Source organism: Monodelphis domestica, chromosome 3, assembly GCF_027887165.1.
Source record: "Monodelphis domestica isolate mMonDom1 chromosome 3, mMonDom1.pri, whole genome shotgun sequence".
Classification (NCBI taxonomy): Eukaryota; Metazoa; Chordata; class Mammalia; order Didelphimorphia; family Didelphidae; genus Monodelphis; species Monodelphis domestica.
Window position 1 is genome coordinate 95811528 of NC_077229.1, and position 22041 is coordinate 95833568.

General features: G+C 46.4%; 1 protein-coding gene across 5 annotated transcripts; it reads right to left on the reverse strand.

Annotated features, from left to right (window-relative positions):
* Positions 1-292: 292 nt before the first annotated feature.
* Positions 293-21268, reverse strand: NACC1 (nucleus accumbens associated 1). Of its 5 annotated transcripts, XM_016432162.2 has the most exons (8): positions 20939-21268; positions 18755-18891; positions 11914-12112; positions 6855-7887; positions 6573-6746; positions 5810-5915; positions 5487-5584; positions 293-5264 (listed from the first exon to the last, which is right to left on the reverse strand). In XM_016432162.2, the coding sequence occupies exons 4-8, from the start codon at positions 7780-7782 to the stop codon at positions 5005-5007; spliced, it is 1566 nt and encodes a 521-aa protein (XP_016287648.1). In that variant the 5' UTR covers positions 7783-7887; positions 11914-12112; positions 18755-18891; positions 20939-21268; the 3' UTR covers positions 293-5004. The 5 variants fall into 5 exon arrangements, with proteins under 5 accessions (XP_016287648.1, XP_016287649.1, XP_056678630.1 ...); XM_016432163.2 differs by lacking the exon at positions 18755-18891; XM_056822652.1 differs by lacking the exon at positions 11914-12112.
* Between the last annotated feature and the right edge of the window lie 773 nt (positions 21269-22041).

Genomic DNA, 22041 nt, shown 5'->3' on the forward strand with positions numbered 1-22041 from the left:
CTTCACTGACAGTTCCACCCAAAAGCCCAATGGGAGTGCTGGGGGGAGGGACCCAGTTTGGCATTCTATCTATTTAAAGGTTTTCCATCACTGTTCTAGGAATATCAATTGAAATAAAAAGCTAGCTGCTTTTTAAATCTTGCTACAGGCTTACCTTGGGCTTCTAGAGTTTGGGGAGGGAATTCAGCTAAAATAGGCGGTGTTCCCTTTATGCTTTTTGATGGGCACTTAAGATGGGGTCAGAACATGACAGCAACTCCTTTCTCTTAAGTAAATAAATGGAAACCAGTTACAAATGCCATTGTTTATTCTTATCAGTATTATTATTCCCATTATTCACATTTCTCCAGCTCTGCTCCTTTTTACAGTAGTTAATGTGCAAGCCTCATTACTGGGGTCACAGGGGGTGAGGCGGGCTTGGGGCTGGGGAGCCTTGTGTGTGTTTTTTGAAGGTCACAAGGTCATTGGCACTTCACACAGACAAATCCTGGCAGCCCCAGGGTCTGGGGAAAATTTTTTTTGTCTTTTTCTGATTTTTTCCTTCCTTTTTTTTTTTAAATGGAAAACTTGATTCTGGGCCTGACTTCTGGAGGTGGTTGGTGGAGAAGCAGCTGCAGCATCAGCAGAAAGCACCCAGCATTCCTGGGCCATGCAGCTCAGCAGAAAGGCCATCAAATGGACAGGGAGTGGGGTGGGGGGTTAGATGAGGGATGGTTGAGAAAGGAAAGTAAAGAGCAGGACCCTGGGGGGGGGGGGGGGGAAGAGAAGGGCTGCCCAGAACATGGCTGTCCATGGGGGACAGAGGCAGCTCCCCTTTGGTAAGGCACAACCCTTGTCTTTGGCTCTCCTGTGAGGAGCTGACTCCCCCACCCCCCATCCCCAACACAATTCAGCACAGTCCCTCGGTTCCATGCCAGGCTCTCTGCACCTTTTGGCATCTATATAATTAGGGGCTTGGACATGATTCCTGGGTCCTTTTCAGCTCCAATAGTCTATGGTTCTCAGAATCACAGCACAAACATCTGTTTGCAACCAGGGAATTTGGAAATCCACAAGTCTCTCCCCTCTCCTATTGCCCACCCACTGCCTCCTTTATTGCTAAATGACACCTCCCCTCAAGCTTCCAGGTGTATAAAATAGGAGATCCTGGTGGCTTTTTCCAGGGAGCACAAGCCTAAAGGGAAGGGGGAACCTGGGGACCAATAAGGGTTGGGGTTGGGGAGACACTCTGAAATAACTATCACACTGGAGGAGAGAGATTAGGCCCGGTATGGCTAAATTTCACCCAATCACTGCTCCTCTCTCATTGTAGCACCCAGGTCAGTGCCCATGGAAGGACAACAGCTCCAGAGCCTATGCTAGGCCAGGGGCCAGGAATGTGCTGAAAAGTAGTTGGTCAACAACTCAATTTTAAATTTCAACTCTGGCCCACCCCCATGCCCCATGCTCTGTTCTTTCCCTCCTAATCCCCATTGATCGAGCAAACAGCTCCACAGGCTACATGGTTCATAGCTGGATTTAGGGACCACAATATATAAGGGATACACATACTGTCCTTCCTCCTACCCCAGGCACCAAGGTAAGACGGGGCTCCCACTCTGCCTCCCCTCCTCACTGATCTCTCCTTCCCCAATTTGGTCCCAGAACCTCATAGGTGACCCTAGCTAGAACACCTTGAGGGGCCTTGTGCTTTGGGAGATTTGGGGAAGAGGAATTAGGGCAGTTTCAGGGAGGGAGGGCAGATAAGGTGCTTGTATTTTAGTGGAAGAAAGGTCTTCATGTCCCTTCCCAGGGGCTTAGGAAAGTGACTGAGAATTAGACACAGAAAATGGTATAAGAGGGCTCTGGTGCTGGGGTAAAAAAACTGCTTGCTCTCTTTCTCCCTTAGCCCATACTAAGCAGGGTTATTTAAAAAGAAGGGTTTATCCTGAGGGCCTAGGAAAGATCAGGCAGACAGAAATGGGCTAGCTTTGGGAAACAGGGTAGGGGGCACAAATTTTCCTCAAATGGCCTCTTCAAAAGGTTTCAGATTTCCCCTCTTCCCCTCCCCCCTTTTAAAGTAACTGGTAGCCTGTAACTGAGCCACGGGGTTGTCCCCTAGATGCACTGTGCCAAAGTCCTCCGGTCCAAGGGATGGGAGCTTCTTCTAAATGCATGTCTCCCTCACCACTATCCCTTGCCAGACCCTGTAGAGCTAGACAATACAGGTGACAACTCAAGTCATCTTGGTGGATAGCACAATAGGGCCCACTGGGCCCTGGGCAAAGTCCTTGGAAAGCAGAAAACATAGAGCCAAACAATGAGAAGGGTAGGTATTCTCTTACACTGTCTGCAAGTGGACCCCAGTACAAAAGCAGAAAAAAAAATCAAGGACAATGCCACAATCCCAAACTCTGGCACTAGGCATTTCTGAAAGAAATGACTCACACATAACAGATTAAGGGACAGTATCCAGCCATTAGACTCTCAGGCAGGGCAGTTCTGACTTTGCCTCTTCTAAGAATCATAAAGCAGAGAAGCCTAGGAATTACATTAAGGGGCAGTTACTGTTTTGTGTCACTTTTTGTCTCTCTATCTCCAGCTCTTAGCCCTTAGTATTGGGCAAGTGGTTAAATCAACAAAAACTTACAACTCATTAGCTGGTGAACCTAGAGATGCAATCAGTGATGATGGACACAGAGCTGCTGATAAATCTGGGACCCTGAGGGATCAAAGAAGTTTCTGCCCTCGAACCTGTAACTGATCCTGTAGCATCACTCTTAGGGAAGTCTGGAAAGGAGGCAGAAGTAACTGCAGGTGCCCTTAGATGCCTAAGCACCTACCCTCAAGGATGGCCTCTTCAGGGCCTTAGATCCAAGAGATGGTGTGGTGAAGAGAAAATAATACTAAACTTGGAGTCAAGAAACTTGATTTCTATGCCTAGCCCTGAAGTCATATACTTTCAGTGAGTCAAGAATGAACAAGATAAGCTCTATATAGTCCCTCCCTTTTACTTGTAAATCTCTGAACCAATGAGAGGTTGAGAAAGAGTATGGGATTTGCCCCAAAGGCAGAAGCACCCTAACTCTTTGGGAGAGAGGTCACCCAGGATTGGAGGGGCCCAAAAGGGGAAAGACGGAGAAGAGACAGGAGAAGAAAATAAAAATGAACCCCCCTAAAAGTCCATGTTCACATATAACAAACCAGAAAAGATCATTATTAAGGAAAAGGAACAGCCACAAATCAGCATATTTAAAATAATGAACAATGAGAACTAACCCCCTAGACAGGGCCTGTCCAGGTTGGACTTGCCAGAAAGTCTTAGTGGGAAAGCCATGGACTGGAAGAAATGAGGATCATAAAGGACAGAAGGGCACATTAAAAGAAAAACTGACAAAACCAATAATACATGGTCAGATTGTACCCACCCTATCCTATCCTACCCAGCACTTTCTAGATCCCAAAAGCCAATTGAGCCTACCTACCACACCTCCAGATTGGGAGGTAGATGACATGAAGGGGGTTCTGGGGAAGACTCACATTCCTACTGGTTTGAAAAGGATCCTGATATTTCCATAAGATTTAACACTTGCTACAAAAGGTATTCTTAAAAAGTCTATAAACAGAGCTTAGGGGAAAGAGACAAAAGAAAGATGGGGACTGGACAGGGAGGGAAGCCCCAGGGCCCCCAGGATAGGTTTCAGTCCACAAAAGATGGGGGTAGGGGGTGATCAGACTTCAGTGTGAATTGAAACCCTCCCAGCCTCATTGCCCCCCATTCTGCCAACCCTGCTCTACCATTCCCCTACTCAGATTCAATCTTGTTTTACCAAAGCAAAACCATTCAAGTCATTCCTACCCTGCACGCACGCACGCACGCACGCACTGCTCTTCCCTCTACACTACCCTCAAATAATGACTTGATTCAGTGCCTGCTCCTTCCTCCAGAAAGCACCAAAATGGATTAAAAATGGGAGGCAGCAAGAGTATGTTAAGCAAAAGACTGCTGGTCCATAAGTCTAGAGAACCAAGTTCTAATCCAAGCCTCCCTGCTCCTTTGCCGTGATATTGGCAGATTGCTTTACCTGGAGGGTGGCAGAGAAACTTCCATTTCATCCCTGTTCAATGGGGTCACTGCCAGTTGCTCTTACTATCCTGCAGTATATCCCAACAATAAAATTAAATAGACGGGAAAGTTCTTTGGAAAAGTGGGGTTAGAATGAAGATGAAAAAAGCCAGAGACTCTGGAGGAAGAAGGAAGGAAACGCAGACTAGAGACCTGGAAGAACAAAGTATGAAGGGAGCCAGAGGCTGACTGGCCTCTAAAGGCAATCTTCCAGGGAGGGCAGGGAGAGTCCAACCCCCCAGATGCCCACTGCCACAGATACTATAGGGGCACTGACTGTTGGGGGTGGGGTGGGGAGGAGAGGGGTAGCTGTTTGCCACTGAGGCAAGACTGTTACTCATTTTCTCTTGCTTGTAGGACGAACATGCTTTTCCTTTCCTGGTAAATATTTATATATATATATATATCTATATATATATTATTTCTAGGTCTATAGATTTCTCTCTTTATATATATATAGTTAGATCATTCTGAGTGTGTTTAAAAAAAAAGTAAAGGAAATAAAACCATGTTTGATACTCTCCCAGCCACTCAGTGCCTGTCATGAAATGGGGAATAGGGCAGGAGACCAGAGAGACTCCCCACTTCAGCCCACACCATGGGACCACAAGGCCACCTGAATTTCTGCTCCTTGGTGCCACGTACACCATGGCAAAGAAGTGGTGCTATTGGAGGGTGGGGGTGAATGGGACAGACAGCAGCGTGCAGTGATCACACGTCCCCTCTGGCAAACTGGACCAGGGAGAGGAGGGGATGTTAACCAAAGAATAAACGAAGTCCAATGTGAAAGGCAGAGAGAACCCTTGCCAAAGGGTAGCCTGCAGTAGGGAAGGAGGGAGAGGAGAAAGGGTGCAGGCCAGGAAAGGCCAGGCCAGGCAGGGCAGGGGAGAGGGGAAGGGTTATTGGAGGGCTTCGGCTGAGGGCCCAGCATCACCATCATGGCTGGCTGTCTCAAAGCCATGCTCCACACCCATCATGTCAGGCTCCATCTTGCCTGTGTCATTGATGAAAGTTGTATATGTATCGCCTTCAGCCATGAGTAGCTTCAGCTTGGGGATCCAGCTCTTACGCACCACCCTTCGGGCATTTGTACACATGTCCGCAGCGATGGCATTCATCTCACTCTCCTTAAAGTTGGGGGCGAAGTTCTGGCAGTAGACTTGGGGAGAGATGAAGGGAGAGGAAGGAAGGGAAGCCTTAAGGATCATGGCTCATTCTGTCTTCCTCACACAGAATTGTGCTAAGCACTAAAGTGGCACTTTAGAGTATTTTCTTAATGAATGAATGCTGCTGAACCAGCCCCCTGGCCCTCCTGGGTACTGACTCTATATTTCCCAAGCCCTGGATTCCCTCCCTTCCCAACATGCCCCAGTGTCCTTACACTTGACAGCATGGAGGACCCGGCTGTCCAAGGGTTTTCGGCTAGGGTCATTGGTGGAAGATCGGATGCCTGTGCCACAACTGTTGGCCAGAGTGTTCCTGGAGGGAGAAGTGGGATCAGAGCTGAACTACATGGGATCCTCAGTTTTACCAGCCCAGGCCAAGGGAGGGCATTGAACCCTTCACTCCAGAGGGGGGAGGAAGGGACAAAGCAATAGCTGAGTTTTCATGGAGCCCTTAGGCTAGGTCTCGGGACTCCATGGATGCACCAAAGGCATTAGTACATGCTTGCTGTTTTTAAATGAAGGGAAGACTGGGCCTCACCTGTCAAAAAAGGAGGCAAGGAGTCGACGAAGGAGAACTTTGTGCCTTGTGCCCGCACTGACGTGACAGTTCATGAGTTGTGCCCTTGTGATGTATACATTGGTGCCTGGTAGAGGGGAAGGGGGAAGAGTGGCATGCTGAGTAAAGGCCAGGCAAATCACACAAAGCCTCTCTCCCTTCTAAACCAATGGCTAACCCACAAAAGTCCATTTAACCCTACCCAGCCCAGCCAGATGGACCTCTAGCCTAGGCAGGGGTTTGGGCACAGTGAAGACAAATAATTAGAGTCAAGGGGCTAAAAATACAGAATGAAGCTGGAAAAAAGTAACTAGGACTTGAATGGAGTTCCAGGAGACATCAAAGCTTAACTGCTATGCTACTGTTCAAGCCTAGCCCAGCTCCTCCTCAGATTCCCACCTCAAGAAGGCTCTCCTGGCCTGGAAATGCCCTCCCAATTCTTACTTTTCTTACCTTGGAAGCCCTACAAAAGTCCCATTTCCTGTAGTCTTTCTTGACTATTCCAAACCCTCCAAAATCTTTTCCCTCTCTTGAGTCCTAAGAATTTAGTAACTGTAAACTGTACCACTCATTTACAACTCTTAAAATTTTTCATAACCACATGTTCTTTTTCTCCAAGTAAACTGAACTCCTTGTGATCAAGAGATCTGATAGCCTTGTTCAGCCCTTGTGTTCCCTATTCCCCCCTACCCCACCCCAGGGTCTAAACACAGTGAGGAAGGCCCTTTCAGACTCCCGGGCCCACCTGTTACGAGCTCCAGCTTCTCAGCAGGGTCTCCCTCATCGTAGAGCTTTGGATGGCATCGATTGCCAATCTGGTTGATGAGCTCAGCTGGCAGTGAGGCCAGGTCTTGCCGCACCCGGATTCGGTTGCGGGACTCGGAGGCCACTTGCTCCGGCAGGGCCTCCACCTTCTCAGCTGGGGAGAGAGTGGGGAGGGGAGGGGAGGGGAGTGCCGATGGGGGCTGTAGGGCCTCCCCGGGGCTAAGCCCCTCCCTCCCCCGCCCCAGGGGGCTCCCCCGCTCACCTGTCTGGCCTACATTCATCATGCTGTACATGGTGTACATGTTGCAGATCTGGCGGTATTGTTCATCAGAGCCCTCCTCCCCTGCATCCTCCTCCTCATCCTCCTCATTGTGGTAGGAACTGGGGCTATCACTAGTGTAGGCACTGGATGTCCCAGGGCTGGTCCGTTCTGATGTGCTGGGCCCACTCCCCATACCCGCTGTCCCTGCTGGCACTGGGGTTGGTGCCATGCCTTGGGGCAGCTGCTGCTGCTGCTGAGGCTGCTGAGCCAGGGGCTGTGGCTGCTGGGATCGGTTCCCTCCTAAGTCCGGGCTTGAGAACTTGGCCATTTTGCGGCTGCCATTGCTACCACCTTCTTTCTGGCCACTGTCCCATAACCGCTTGGCTACAGGCGTGCATTGAACCGAGTCTGACTCTTGTTGCTCAGTCTTAACTCGAGAGACAAGAGGGAGTGGGGCACTGCAGGCTGGCCAGCTGGACGTCTGGGCCACAGGGCTCTGAGGCTCTGACGAGGGCGTTTCTTCCACGTGTAGGCCCTGTGAGTCACAGCTGGGTGAGCTTACCTTGAGGAAAAATTCTGTGCCCTTCTCCATGATCTCCTGGATCTGGAGGAAACCAGCAGTGTACATGAGGAGGAACTGGTCGCCCACATTCATGCTGAGGCGGCCAGTGTAGCAGAAGCTAAGGATCTGTTGGAAGGACTGGGGCTGCACAGCAGCAGGCAGCTCCACCACTGCACTCTTGCTGCTATTAAAAAGGTCCCGGAAGTAGGAGCTGCTGGCAGCCAAAACAGCTCGGTGAGCCTTGAAAGCATGGCCTTTCACCACTACTGACACGTCACAATAGAGACCCTGCAACCGCTGCTCATTCAGGCATTCCAGGATACTGTTGCCAAAGTTGGGGATCTCCATCTGCAGGGTCTGAGCCATGATGGGAGCAGCTTGAGGAGGGATGGGGGAAGCCCCCCTTCCCTCCACCCAGGATGTCAAAGTCCTCACACAATGAGGCTGAGCAAAGCTCAGGGGCGAACCTCCCTGGATAACAAGAGGGAGAAGCTGAGGCACCAAGTGGAAAAATAGACTTGGAGCCTGGGGATCCTAGCCCCCAGGATCCAGGTCTAGGTATTAAAAGATGGGCAAGAATGGAAAAAGAATTCCAGGAGAGGGGAGGGCCTAGATGATAAAGAGGGTATCAAACTAATCCCATTGTTGGGGAGATCTTGTGAACTCTGCCCACCTCTCTGGAGCTAAGCTGATACTGCCATCAGAGAGCTAGTTTCCATAGTAGGAAGAAATATGACACCTGACAGTTAGCCAACAAGAGGGCCCCAAGCCCCCCAAAATGGGCCATGTGGGAATGGAGAAGCTATACAACTTCCCTGCTTAAGCTTAGCCTTTGGGCTATACTGCTGCTCTCTGGGTCCCAGGTGCAGTGATTTTCCAAAGGGATCTGTGGACCAGATGGTCTATTGTCTCTTAGAATTGTATAGCAAGAAGGAACTACCTAGATGATCATCTAGGGCTACTTTTTTTTTTAACTTTTTAAAAACTCCTACCTTCCATCTTAGAATCAATACTAAGTATTAGTTCCAAAGCAGAAGAGAAGTAAGGGCTAGGCTTACTTGCCCAGGGTTACACAGCTAGGAAATGTCTAAGGTCAAATTTGAACCCAGGATCTTGCTTCTCTTGGCCTGGTTCTTTATCCATTGAGCCACCTAGCTGCTCCATGAGGCTACTTAAAAAAAAAAATGTGTGTGTGTGTGTGTGTGTGTGTGTGTGTGTGTAGTATATACATATATGCAAACACACACACATATATATTCTGATAACTCTCCCAATAAAATTGTTTTCCTTTATTTTATGAATTTAAAAACCTTCAGAGGAGTCTGCAGCCTTCCAGAGATGGATGGATAGAAGGGTCCACGATACAAAAAATGTTAAGAGCCCCTGATCTAAGTCAAATCTCTTCATTTTACTGAGAAAGAAATTAAGACTGTAGAAACCAGGTCTCTAGTATCTTCGCCATGATTATGGTAAGTATAGGGAAGGAAAAGTGGCCAGAAAGCAGGTCAAAAGCCTATGGATAGACCCAGATAATAACTGCCCTTACCCAGGAGATGCCAGTTGTCTCCAAAGATAGGAGCTGGCAAGAGGAGGGGCTGAATAGCCAATAGAGAACAGGGAAGACTAAGGAGGCAACAAGAGTTGGTTAGAAGGAATGACAAAAATAAGAGCTGACATTTATATAGCACTTAAAGTACTTGCATACATTATTCTCATGGATTTTGAAGACTATTCTTACCACCTAACTGTCCTGAAAACACCTGAGGCTGGGCTGGGCAAAGGAAGGGAGTTCTCAGTCTCCACAGGGCTTTAAAAAAATTTCAATTAGTAATTCTTGGGGGAGAAATTATTGCAAATTGCTCTGCTAATCAAGCATACATAAAACCTCATACCTGGTTAATTAGAAAGCACTTTTATGGGCTATGGAGACCTAATTGACTAGGGAGAAGAAACCAGAAATGTGTCTAGCTTAGGTCCCCATGTGATTTCTACTGACCCCTGTCAGGTGATGATGACAAATTACTCATGGGTCAATGAACCAGGAGGAGAAAAATGATTCTGGGATTACAGTAGGGTCCAACTGACAAGACATGCAGAAGTCCTCTTGCTGACCAGTGACAAAGTTTAATAATTTGGGGTACATACTTTTATAGGGAAAATGATGAAGGCTAAGGGATTAGGTAAGCCTTTTGCAGGGTGTTAACAATGGTTAGTAATGATTTACAAGATAGAGACAATGGGGATTTAGATTACCTCAATGGCTCTAAGCAGAGTTTTCTATAGGATAATAAATCACAGGTAATTTAACATGTCAATTCCACATGTCAACATATGACTTTTGTATAGAGTACTGTATGTTCTTCTCACAGAACTTCTGCATCAGTAATTTTCTTGGAAGAACAGACAATATTTGTTTTTTTCATGCTAGGGAGAAGGCTACATGTTTGGCAACTCCTAAACTATGGCTTTGATTTTTACTGGGGCCTATTCCCACTACTGGGCTATAGACACCCACTTCTTCAGGGAGCCAGAGTGGGGGGGAGGGGGGGGGAGGGGTTGCTGGTGCTTAAAGAGAAGGGACCAAGACCTTATAGGTTTTTAAAGACTTCATTTACATTTGTACCTCCACCCCCATACCCCAATTTACTTGTTACTTAGCAGTCATTTTCCCAGACTGGCTGACCCTCAAAGGAAGCCAAACAGCCTGGACACTAGTCATGTTCCCTAGACCAACTACCCCATTTACCCACTGCTTGGGGGCCAGAAAGTGAATGTCACAAGTAATATAGGTAGTTTTAAAGACCGATGGAAAGGGAGAGATAGGGAAGGCTAATGGGAAAGCAGCAATAATAATAAATAGCATCTCCAAATTCTTTTAACATTTTCACATGTACAATTTTTTTCTCCCTCAACAACACTGTAGGGTTGGATTGTGCAATTACTGTCTCCATTTTACAGATGAGCAATTGAGGGAGGGAGGGGGACAGGGTTCATAGAAGACAAAGAAGGAGGACCCTTGGAGGTTCTAACATGACTTACCCAATGACACCTACCTAAATTTCACCAACATATAGAGATCTCTCATCAATTCAATGAGCATTTATTAAGAACCTACTGTATGCCAAGGCACTCATGGTCCATGGAAGACTGTGCCAGAACCTGAACTACAGCCCTCTCACTACAAATGAGCATCACTGCAGGAATGAGCTAAGCATCATTTTCTCCATTAAGCCCACTGACTAGGTGAGGGTTCTGCCAGCAACTCTAGTCCTAAATTTCCACCTAAAGCTGGCTTAAACCAGGGATTACAAGACCAACAAAACAGCTCCAATGTTATCTGAGTTACCTCGGTCCCCAAGGAGATGAAGAGTTTCTCAGCCTCACTGGGGTGGTGGTGCCTTACATACCACCACAAAGGGAAAAATGAAATAGATAGGTAACTAGGGGCAAGTTCCTCCAGAAATGCCTTCAAATACACCCATCCTGAACTAAAACTTCTCCTGCCTCTCAAAGCAAATCTTTCTCAAACCCTGGGAGTGATGACCTTTGTTGGTCCCGCCACTCTCAAGGAAAGGATAAGGCCATCCTAAAGCATAAGTCAAGTGAGTACATGGAAACACACTTTAACCTACAGCTCCCCTCTCCTCCCTCTACATAGCAGAAGTTCTCCTTCCTTAGCCATTCTTTCTAAAGTAAGGAAGGAAAGCCTTCTACTGTCACTGGCTGGCCTCCAAAAACCCTCATTTGATCCTGCTGTCCTCACTGACTAACATCTCTACCCATTTCACTGGTAAAAAGTTAAATCCAACTGGACACAGTAAGTCAGTTTTATAATGCATGCAAAATTCTGCAGCCTCCCACACTTTCCATTTTCTCAAATGAATTACTGTCAAGGATCACGCTGAAATTGAAAAGATCATTTCATTTGAAGTCAAAGCACACGGTTTCAAAAACTGAAATCTGGTCCTTACTACTGATGGGACTTTGGGCAAGTTGATTACATCTCTCTGGGCCCATTCCTCCATCAATTACAGGACAGATTAGGACTTGATAAGCTCTAAATGAGCCCTCTTCTAGTTCTAGAGCCAAGATTCCTAGAATTTGTGTTTCTAACTGCTTCCTTTCTTCCCACTTAACTCCAACCCCTACAATTTAGTTCTTCCCCAAACCCTCTCAGCAAGGTTACCTGCCTTCTCTGTAGCCATGGACCCTGGGGATTACCTCCTGCTCTGGCTTCTATAACATAGCATCATCTTGGTTTTTGTCCTACCTCCCTGACTGTTCCTTCTCATTCTGTGTTGGTATTTCTGTATGTATAAGCACTATGATGAAGACTGTGATGCCAATTCTCTATCACTTGTCTTCTGAGCAATTGAATAAAAACTGGATTGTGTTAGCTTCTGTTATCCTTCCTAGACTAAAAACAAGCAAACTGGAAATCATCTCTCATATTTTTGTTTTTGGAATTCCATTGTATTTTATAAAAAGTTTTCTTACCTTTGGGGTCAGAAACTTGAGAATCAGTTCAAGTACTCTACCCAATTACTCTAATCCTTAGTGAGCTCCTCTTTTTCTTAGCACCCATAGGGTAGGCATCTTATTCTGCTGTGCTTTCCCCAGCATTTTAAATCAAGTCAGGAAACATTTATTTAGTATCTTCTATATGACAGACACTGTACTAATAAGCCCCAGGAATCTAAGGAAAACATAAACAACACACACATTCACACAGAGCTCTCAAGAAGTTCAATCTAATTGGTGAGACTATGCAAACAACTATGTACAAACAAGATATGTAATAATAATAGCTAACATTTATGTAACATTATTATGTGCCAGGACCTAAGCACTTCCCAATTATTATGTCATTGGGTCCCCAAAGCAACCCTGGGAATTAACTGCTATTATTATTATTCTCATTTTACAGATACAGAAACAGAAGCTTTAAGGGGTAAAGAGACTTGTCCAGGTAAATTTTAGAGAGAAACTTGCTCAAGGTCACACATCTAAGTAAGTGCCTGAGGCTATACTTGAACTCATGTCTTCCTGACTCCAGGCCAAGCACTATACCACTTAACTATTCTAGATACACACTGGAAAATTGGAAATACTGGAAATTGGAAAAAAAAAATTGGAAGACACTAACATTAAGGAGGAGTAGAAAAGATCTCCTGCAGAACATAGAATCTGAGCTGAGATTCTTAGGGAGCCAAGGAAGTTAAGAGACAGAAAAGAGAGAGTCCTAGGCATGAGGGATGGCCAATATTCAGGAGATGTAGTGTCTTGTTCAAGAACAGCAAGGAAACCAATGTCACTGAATGGAAGCTGTAAGATGTTAGGAAAGGTAAGAAGGGGTCAGATTATAAAGGGCTTTAAAAGCCAAACAGAGGGTTTTATATTTAATCCTAGAGATAATAGGAAGCCACTAGATTACTGAGTAGGAGTGATAGTGAGGAAAGCTTGAGTGGATGATGGACTAGAATGGAGAACGATTGCTGGCAGGTAGCCATACCAGGAGGCTACTGATATAATCCAGGCATCAGGTGAAAAGAGCCTGCACCAAGGTGGTGGCAGTCAGAGGAGAGAAGGGAATGTATATGAGAAGACAGACTTGACAGGTCTTGAAAACAGCTTGGATTTGAGGTGAAAGTGACTAACTGAGGATGATCCTTAGTTTGAGCCTGGGGAACCAGAAAGAGGCAGTGCCCTTAGAGCAATACAAAAGATTAGGAAAAGGGGAGGGCTTGTGGGAAAAGATCATGTGTTCCATTTTGGCCCTGTCAGAGCTTAAATGTTATGGTTCAAACCCCAGCTCTGCCACTTACTACATGCCTCTGTGAATCCTCTCTGATTCCTTCCGAATGGGAAACCAGACATTTCTTACTTTTCTGTTATATCCCAATAGCTTACTTAGCATAGTGCTTGACAAAGAGTGAGGACTATTAAAAAAACAAAACAACAAAAAAAAACCCCAAAGAGTAAGGACTTAATTTAAAGCAAACAAAAAAAACCAAAAAAAAAGATGGAAGGAAAAGCATCCTACCAATTAAAGTTCTGTGAAAGCAGATTATGATGAAATTCTCACTTATGGGAAGTTTTTAAGGAAAGGCTTGGAGTCCACATGTTGGGAAAGCTCAGGCAGACAATATGGTTTTCAAGGTGCTAGTCAGCTCTGTGATTGTCTCATCAGGTATCTTGACATTAATTATCTCAGGAAATATCAAACTTATACTATTGATTTCCCAAACCAATTCCCTTTCCCAACTTCATTCCTACTCTCCACAGCACCAGCCTTCTTCCTATCTCTCCACATCATCTTCCTATCTCTCTAGATCATCTCCAAATCCTATCAATTTTTCATTTCTTGCCTCTTACTTCTGACCCGGCCATTTTATTCTTATATGTGGTATGTGCAAGCATACATATCCATGACTCCCTGGCCTCTGTTTGAATTACCACAACCTCCTAAACAAGATTAGGGTCTCAATCCATCCTCCACAAACTGCCAGACCTAAAGTAGAGATGACTGATCATGTCACTCTATTCACTAAGAAATATTCAGTGACTCCCCAATTGTCTGTAAGAGAAGCCAGTTATGGGTAACCTTGGCTAGGGTGACTATGGGTGATTAGGCTAAGTAATTTTAACTTGATCATGTAGACAATTGGTAGCCACATGAAACCTAACACCTTTGTATTTTTTTCAACAAGTCCTCAACCAATCCTCCTATTTGCCCAAGCTCCAAATTTAGGAATGAGATTGGTTCTTCTTTTTCCAGATCCCTATAACCAATCAATTGCCAACTGTTTTTTCCTCTTCTTTTACATGCATCCTTCCCCTCCAGTCAAACTAGTCTCTAATCATACACAATGCTCATTCTGACCTGCTAAACTTCCCTTCTACTCTTCCTTTTGCTTGGAATATCCTTTTCCATCTCTAAATCCCATCCACCTCTCTTCCCTTCAAAGCCAGCTCAAATATTCTTCAACTACTCTAATCCCCAGTGAGTTCCTTTCTTCTCTGAGCATCACTATGATAACTCAGTACTTACTTACCATAGTGGTTCAAATTCCAGCTTTTCTACTTTATGACACGGTGACCTGGAGCAAGTCCCTTAAACCTCTGAATGAGTTTCAATGACCTCACCTGTAAAATGAGGATTTTGGACTAGATGACATTTGAAGTTACTTCTAGTCCCAAATCTATAAGATCAAAAAATCACTTCAATGGAATGAAAGAAAAGCAACTTCTGAGAAAAAGAATTCTTACTTCCCTTTTCCAATTTACCATCTGTCAATGGTACCATTTCCCAGACTGGATAGAAACTTTTAGTCATCTAACCTTCCCTAGCCTATACCCCAGTATCCAAGATATTAAAGCTGTTACCAAGACCTTATTATTCTTCCTTCACAAAGTCTAGAGGTAGTTCCAAACAATAGTTCCTCTGTGCCAAGCCCTAGGCAGTACTCTATTGGGTGACAAAGATCACCAAGAAACTGTGGTACCTATCATCTCAGAACTTCCAAATCTGGTAGATGAGTCGAGACAAATGCACACAGAATGCTCTTCTTTCATCATTATAATAGGAGTCACCTGAATCTAATCCCTCCTCATCCATTCTAGGGATCCTATAATAAATAGCCTGCCACTCAATTACCCTGCAAAATCACTTCCCCAAAGCCTACTTCTTTCTCATCAACTCCCCAGAAAACAGTGAATATGATAGGGTAGAAAGAGTGAAAGACTTGGAATCAAGAGGTCCAGAGTAAAAATCTCCATCCTGTGGTTCCTTTCTGGGGATCAATTTCCTTATTGGTAAGAGAGGATTGTCTGGAATGATCTCTAAGATTCCATCAGGCTCTAGAACCTTCCATCCCATACTCAATCAAATCTCTCAACCCTAATCTGACATTCAAAGTCCTCCACAATCTGACCTTAAATTTACTTCTAAGGTCTCCCTGGACACAAACATTGGCAACCTAGTTTCACTATTATCCATCTTATCCTAGAGTGACTTCCTCCTTTCTTCTTGTCAATCCAAACTCTACCCTTCCTTCAAGGGAGGGATTTAATACCATCCCAATTCAGAAAATCTCTCCCCAACTCCTCTGGGTACTCCTATAGAGCCCTCCCTCCTCCGGTTCTGATTGCTTTTTTTGTACTCCAAACACTTAAAACTCTCATTTTCAGAACCTTCTTCCCACTCCTGACTCTCTGCCTCTGACTCACATATCAACATCACTGATTCTAGAAAGGGTCTGTCAATGCAATGTCATATTGCTCCACTCACCACCTCTAAGACTTCCTAGGCACCATTCACCCTAAATCAGTTGAAAGGATATAAATAAAAAATTCCTTCCTATCAACTGAGCCTCCATTTCTTCCCAGTTAAATATGAGGTGAGGAGAAGGAAGTTAAGGAGGGTGGGAGGGAGGGAGGGAGGGAGGAAGAAAGGCTCTATCAAATATCTACTAAGGGCCAGATACAGCAATAAGCACTTTACAAATAATACTTTATTTGATTCTCATAATAATCCTGGGAAGTGGGTGCTATTATTCTCATTTTACAGTTGAAGAAACTGAATCAGAGGCTGACTAGCCCAAGGTCATACAGCTAGTACCAGAGGATGGATGTGAACTGGGTCTCCTGGACTCCAGGCCTAGTGCTCTATATAGCACTCATCTATAGAAGAAAATGAAGCAGGAAGGGGGTCAAAGGATAAAGTTCTTTATGAAGCATCACAGCATGTAGAAAAAGAGAATGAGAACATGGATGCTAGATTAACAATGTGGTACAAACTGCCACAAGAGCAAGTAATTCTTGCAGCTGCATTTTCCTTATCTGTAAAATGGAAATAAACATACCTGACCTGCCTTTCATAAAAGGCTGCTAAGCACTCTGTAAGCAACAACCCACTATACATATCTAAGGGAGGATTATAATCAAACTTCTTTGCCTATCACCCAAAGTCTTCTACAATGTGGCACCACCCTACATTTCAAATTCTCCTACTGTTCCCTTGTTATACTAGCCACACTCCAGTCAAACATGTTGGCTCTTTCTGCTGCCCTTCAGGTTCTGGACCTTCACTTATGTTGGCCCTTGTGCCTGAAAGACTCTCTTTTCCACTTTCTTGGCATACTAGCATTCCCATTAAATAGCTTAAATATCATTTTCTCTGTAAATTCTTCCCTGCTTCTGCCCAGTGGGTGACAGCTTTCCCCCCTGAATCTCATTTTGCTTTGCAACTCTCTAAGACATGTAATAATGTATATATTCTAGTTATCTGTGCTTGTGTCTGTTCCCTTTTACTAGACCTTGAGTTGTGTCAGGAAACCCAGCACAATGCTCAGTCAACATCAGACATTTAAAATGTTAGTTGATTGATTGAAACATTATTCTTACAACCACTACTGATTGCTCCCTCTCCACCCCACCCCTCATAGCCTCCCACCTTAAGAAGTCTGTCCTCATGACTACCCTAAAGCTGGGAACTGAACTCAATGAGAGTTCTGGCAACAGAGCAATGCTGTCCTGACCAACTGTACCTAAGTAGAATTTAATCTCTCTGAGGCCCTAGAAATGCCAACACAGCACCAGGTCCTACCTACTCCCTAGCAGTATTTTTTTAAACTAAGTTTTAAGGAAGGATTCCTCATCTCCAAGAAGGGACTAGCCTTCCTACCCCTTAACTCCCTAGCCCAGAACCAAGATGAGTGAGGCTAGAATGTAGTTGTTCCCCAAAGGGACAGTCTCAGGAGAGCCTCCAAAAGTTCAGTTCAGGTCTGATATGTGAAGGATATTGGCCATAGGTTTCCTACAATGAGACTTGGGGGGTGGGGGTGTAGATTTCTAACCTTTCATTAAACCTGGAAGAACTGGCCCAACCCGGTATTTTGCTCAGGCCTTGGGGCTCCCAAAACATCTTTCTAGATATCATCCCAGTAAGATGATCAGGCAAGAGAGGAACTAAGAAACAACTAAGAATATCAGGGTGGAAATGCAAAGCTAGGAATGAACAGTCCCAGACCAAGCAGATACAATAGAACAGGATTCCAACCAGGAGCAAAGTGGCCAAAAGCACAAAAGCCAAGCCCAGATCCCCTCGGGAAGGGAAAACAAACACACATACAAATCTGAATCCTACATATCCCGAGGGTATTGTACCCAGAATCTGGAAACAGAAGAACCCTTCCAAGACAAAAGGACCCTTTTCACCAGCCCAAAGACTACTCCAGGCTGGGGCTACCAGGGTTTTATAGGTTTCTTACAAAACAGTGTGCATTCAGACCTTCAAAAAAGGAATTGGGGCATAAAGACCTTCTCTTACCCAGGACAATTCTGGCACCTTTTCATCTCAAAGGACTAGGTAGGTATCTGTTCTGCTTCCTAAAAGCAAAACTCCCTCTAGGCCAAGCTCAGTATGAGCAATCTGGAAGGTTATGGCTTCTGAGGATGCCAAGGGACAAACACTATGGTTAACCGGCCCAGCCTGACAGTCTAGGCTGTATCAATGAGACTCAACTGCTTCCCAGAAGAAATTTTCTTCTGCTCTCTTCTAAGTTCCAGAGGACAGGCCTACATCCCTACTGTTCTGCAGCACTTCCTTGAGATCCACTGATCCTTTGGTCAGGGAAGGTCTGCATGTTTCCTATGCATTTCTTTGGCCCCAGATTGTGAGCTCCTGGAGGAAAAGGACCCAATCTTCTACTTCTGTGGTCATCCCCGTTTCTTATAAATGAAGAGCTCAGGGACCAGAGATGGGAAAGCTCAATGGGTTCTGGACAGCATATCCCAATGGTGATTCCCCTATCTTCAAACCATATGATACAAACCAATTTCATCCCATGGAGGCTATACAGGGAAGAGAAAAGCCTAGTATCTTTAATTGCTAAAGAACACAGAAAAGGAATAGGGATGTGGTATCATGGAATCTCTGCTAAAAAATCAAGCAGACCAACCCCAAAAGGAATCTTCTCTAATACTCCAGCCTCCCCCTCTTCTCCCCTCCCCACCCTACCAAAGCAGGCACACAAACTTTTCAAAAGATAGCTCTCCAGGGAACAGCTAGGTGGTTCAGTGGGCACAACACCAGCTCTGGAGACAGGAGATCCTTGGGTTCAAATCTGGCTTCCAACAGTTCCTAGCTGCCTGACCCTGGGCAAATCACTTAACCCCAACTGCCTAGCCTTTACTTTTCTTCTGCCTTGGCACAGATACTAAAGATTCTAAGATATAAAAGGTAAGGGTTTTTAAAAAAAGATTTCCATTAGTTCCCAAGGCAGTTCATTTCTTTTTTGGACAATTTTTATATTCTCTACGTCAAACTTAAGCTTACCTTTCTGATAATACCACCTAGTGCTCCTAGCTTTGCTTTCAGGGCCAAGGAAGAATAAATCTAATCACTTCTTCAAGGTAATTCTTCAAATACAGGTGCAAAATCAGTCTGAGGGTGATGCTTATTCTCCTCATGGGCTAGTAGAATAATCAATGAGAAAACATCCCATGTTGGCTCAAGGGGTAGATGAGGGCCACTCCCAACTCTCATTTAGGTCCAGGACAGTTATCAGATCTTTATCAGGGGAGCTAAGCTTGAGGGGAGCCATTCGGGAAAGCCTTCAGACCAAGACCTTGGCTAGTTCTAGAGCTGGCTAGATGGGGACAGCCTCTCAGTGACCCAGACTCACTCTACTGGATGAGGATCAAGCAGTCATTAACATAACTAAGCACCAATACATTCATCTCCACCATTCCTTATCTCTTCAAGTACCTAGAAAAAAAGACTAAAACTTGGGTTGAAGAGATAGCAAATCTACAAACACATTTCCTTTTCTAGAGCCCTCAAGGAGCAAAGAATAGGAAACTCCAAGAAATTTGAGCTAGGGAAGGCACTGCAAAGCACACAATGTTTGTTGAATGGAACTGAAGGCCCTGGCATTGGGCAAAAAGATGCCCAAGCAGCTGCACTCCAGCCCTCCAATCCCAAGGCAGGCAGGAGGAACAAAACTATCATTCCCTGGCAAAAGGCTAGCCAGGCCCTCCCAGGAACCTTTTCTATTGGGTTGGGGTTGAGGGAAGGGGAGGGGCAACTACCCTAGGGCCACCCCCTCAGAAAACAAAATGCCTTCGTTAGGTGTTCCAGGCTGTTTCTAAAGCTGCCCACATGCCACCCACCCAACCAGCCGGCACCCAGCAAGGCAAGGAAACACAGCAGAGTCATAGCCAGCACTGAGCTAGGAAAGGAGAGAAAACAGCCTTGGGAAATGAGAAAGAAGAGAGCTGCACCTGGGGAAGGGAGTGGAAGAGAAGAGTTGAGGAAAGGAAGAGCCTGTCCTAATGCCCAGTCATCTGTGTCCCAAGTACTTTTTAATTTCTATCAGGACACCAAATCCACAGCCTTGTCATCTCCACCCCACCCCAACACATTCTAGGTTCTCTCCCACCCCAAAGGTTTCAAACAATTAGAAGTCACCAATCCCTTCAAGGCCTCACAGCCATCTCTGAAAGCACATGGCCTAGATTTCCCCCCTTCCCCTCCCCTCAACAAACACAGCTGCCCAGCAACTCCCAGTGAGGAGGGGAGAGGGATCACCCGGGTTACCCCCCCCCCTCTTTTCCCCAGGAAGACAGGGAAGTTTGCTTTATCTGGCCCCTCCCTTGAACCTTGTTTGCTAGAGGGGGAGGAGAGCACTGAGGAAGAAAAGAGAGGGAGGAGAAGGGATGGATCTCCAAGTCACCTCCTCAGCCGAGCTAGGAACAGGAAGGGGCTGCCCAAGGTTACCAGGCCACACAAGGCTGCTGAGGGGTGGAGCTGCAGAGGATGGGGAGGGTCGAGGAGGTACCTAGGGATACAGCCTACAAAGTATTTCCAACCTATTAACTCAAATTTGCCTGAAGGCAGGGCTAGGAGGTGGTGGTAGGGAGGAGGTGAAAACCCCAGGGCTAGGAGGAGGGGGTTTTCCGGGACCAGCCCCCTCCCCCAAACTCCAGAGAAAGAAGGGGGGTAGGACACTGGATTTTAGAAGGGAGATGATTAATTGGGGGGGGAGGGGAGAGAACAGGTCTGCAAACACTAGACAAGCTAAAGGGGATAAAGGGAAGGGGGTGGTCACCAAAAGTTCCTGAATATGGAGGGTCCAGAAAGGTAGCAAAGTGTAGACCTGGGGGGGGGGGCAGGGGGAGAAGCTGAGACCCAGGTTTGGGAGGTGGGTTTACTTGAAATGAGGCCGAGGAGGGGATATAAGGAACCGACCAGGGTGGAGCATGGTTGGGTATGGGAAGGAACCTGGGACCAGAATTAGGATAAGAACATAACCGAGGGGTCTGGACCCTGCTGAGATGATACGGGAAAAAGGGGTCTAGTCAGGGGTCATGGGGCCAACCAGAGTCTAGGCAAGGGTCGAGTCTGGAGCCGGGGTCTGGGTCCAAGGCCGAGGGCTGGGGCTGGGATCGAGGTTTGGTCCCGAGGTCAGGGTCGGGGCCTGAGCTGGTGTGGTGCTCGCTTACTTGCTTGCTCGCTCACCTGTCCTGGGCCGGAGCCAGGGCCGGAGCCGGAGCGGCCGGCAGGGCTGCGCCGGCTCGGGCCGGGCTGTGTTGTGCTGCGCTGGGCCGGGCCCTGCTCTGGCCTCTCTCAGTTCCTCGGGCCACGGGCCCGCGCCCGCCTCGCGCCTTCACCTCAGCCCCCACGGCCGCCGCCGCTGCCTCGGGCTCGGTCCCGGTCCCGGTCTCCTCCTCCTCCTCCGTCTCCTCCTCCTCTTCAGCAGCAGAAGCAGCAGCGGCAGCCGCGGCGGCCATTCATTGTCGGCCCAGGCCACCTCAGCCGAACCCAGAGCATACGATCGCCGCGGCGGCTACGGCCAAAAAAAAAAAAAAACCGGCCTCTGCTGTGACGGCGGATACGGAGATGGGCCGGACGTTTCCTTCTCTTCCCGCCCCCTCCCCCCTCCCAACTTGTGCTCGGGGCAGACCTGACCAGCTGAGCGCCGAGGGCTTATGCGCTCCTCCTCTTCCCTTTCTCCCACAGCCTGCGGGGGAGGAGGTAAAAGAAAAGAGATGGGGGGCTGGGATTCACTAACGTTGGAAACTAGCGAGAGTTAACTCTCCACTCTTCCCCTAGTTCTTTATCTCCAAACTATTCAAAGGGGGGAGGAGAATAAGCTTTACCAAAGGATTTCCGTGGAAGAGGAGATGTATTACTCCCTGTGCTAGGGCTCAGCCAATCAAAAGGAATCATCTGCAAGGGCAGATAAGGACCAACACCAATCCCCACCTCTTTTGGGGAAAGTGGCTTCTAACTCTAGGAGTCAGTTCCATTGAGGCACTTCATCATTTGCAACCTAGAGGAGTTAAGTAGGGCCAGGGTAGAATGAAAGAACACTCTGGAATCTTCCCAGCCATGTCCTTGATCAAGAGTCCTTGGAAACCCACTAAGCAGTGCTTGCCTGACCCTCCTGCTGAGTGAACCCTGTTACAAGAGGGAACTCTCCTAGGATTAGTTTCTCTTAGTAAATAAGTAGATGTCACCTCTCTCCAAATATATAGTTGGCAGCCTTGAGGAGATCTAAGGTAACGGAAAAGGGGTTTGTCCCTCCAGTTTCCTTCACTTGTATAGAGAGCAGGGAATCA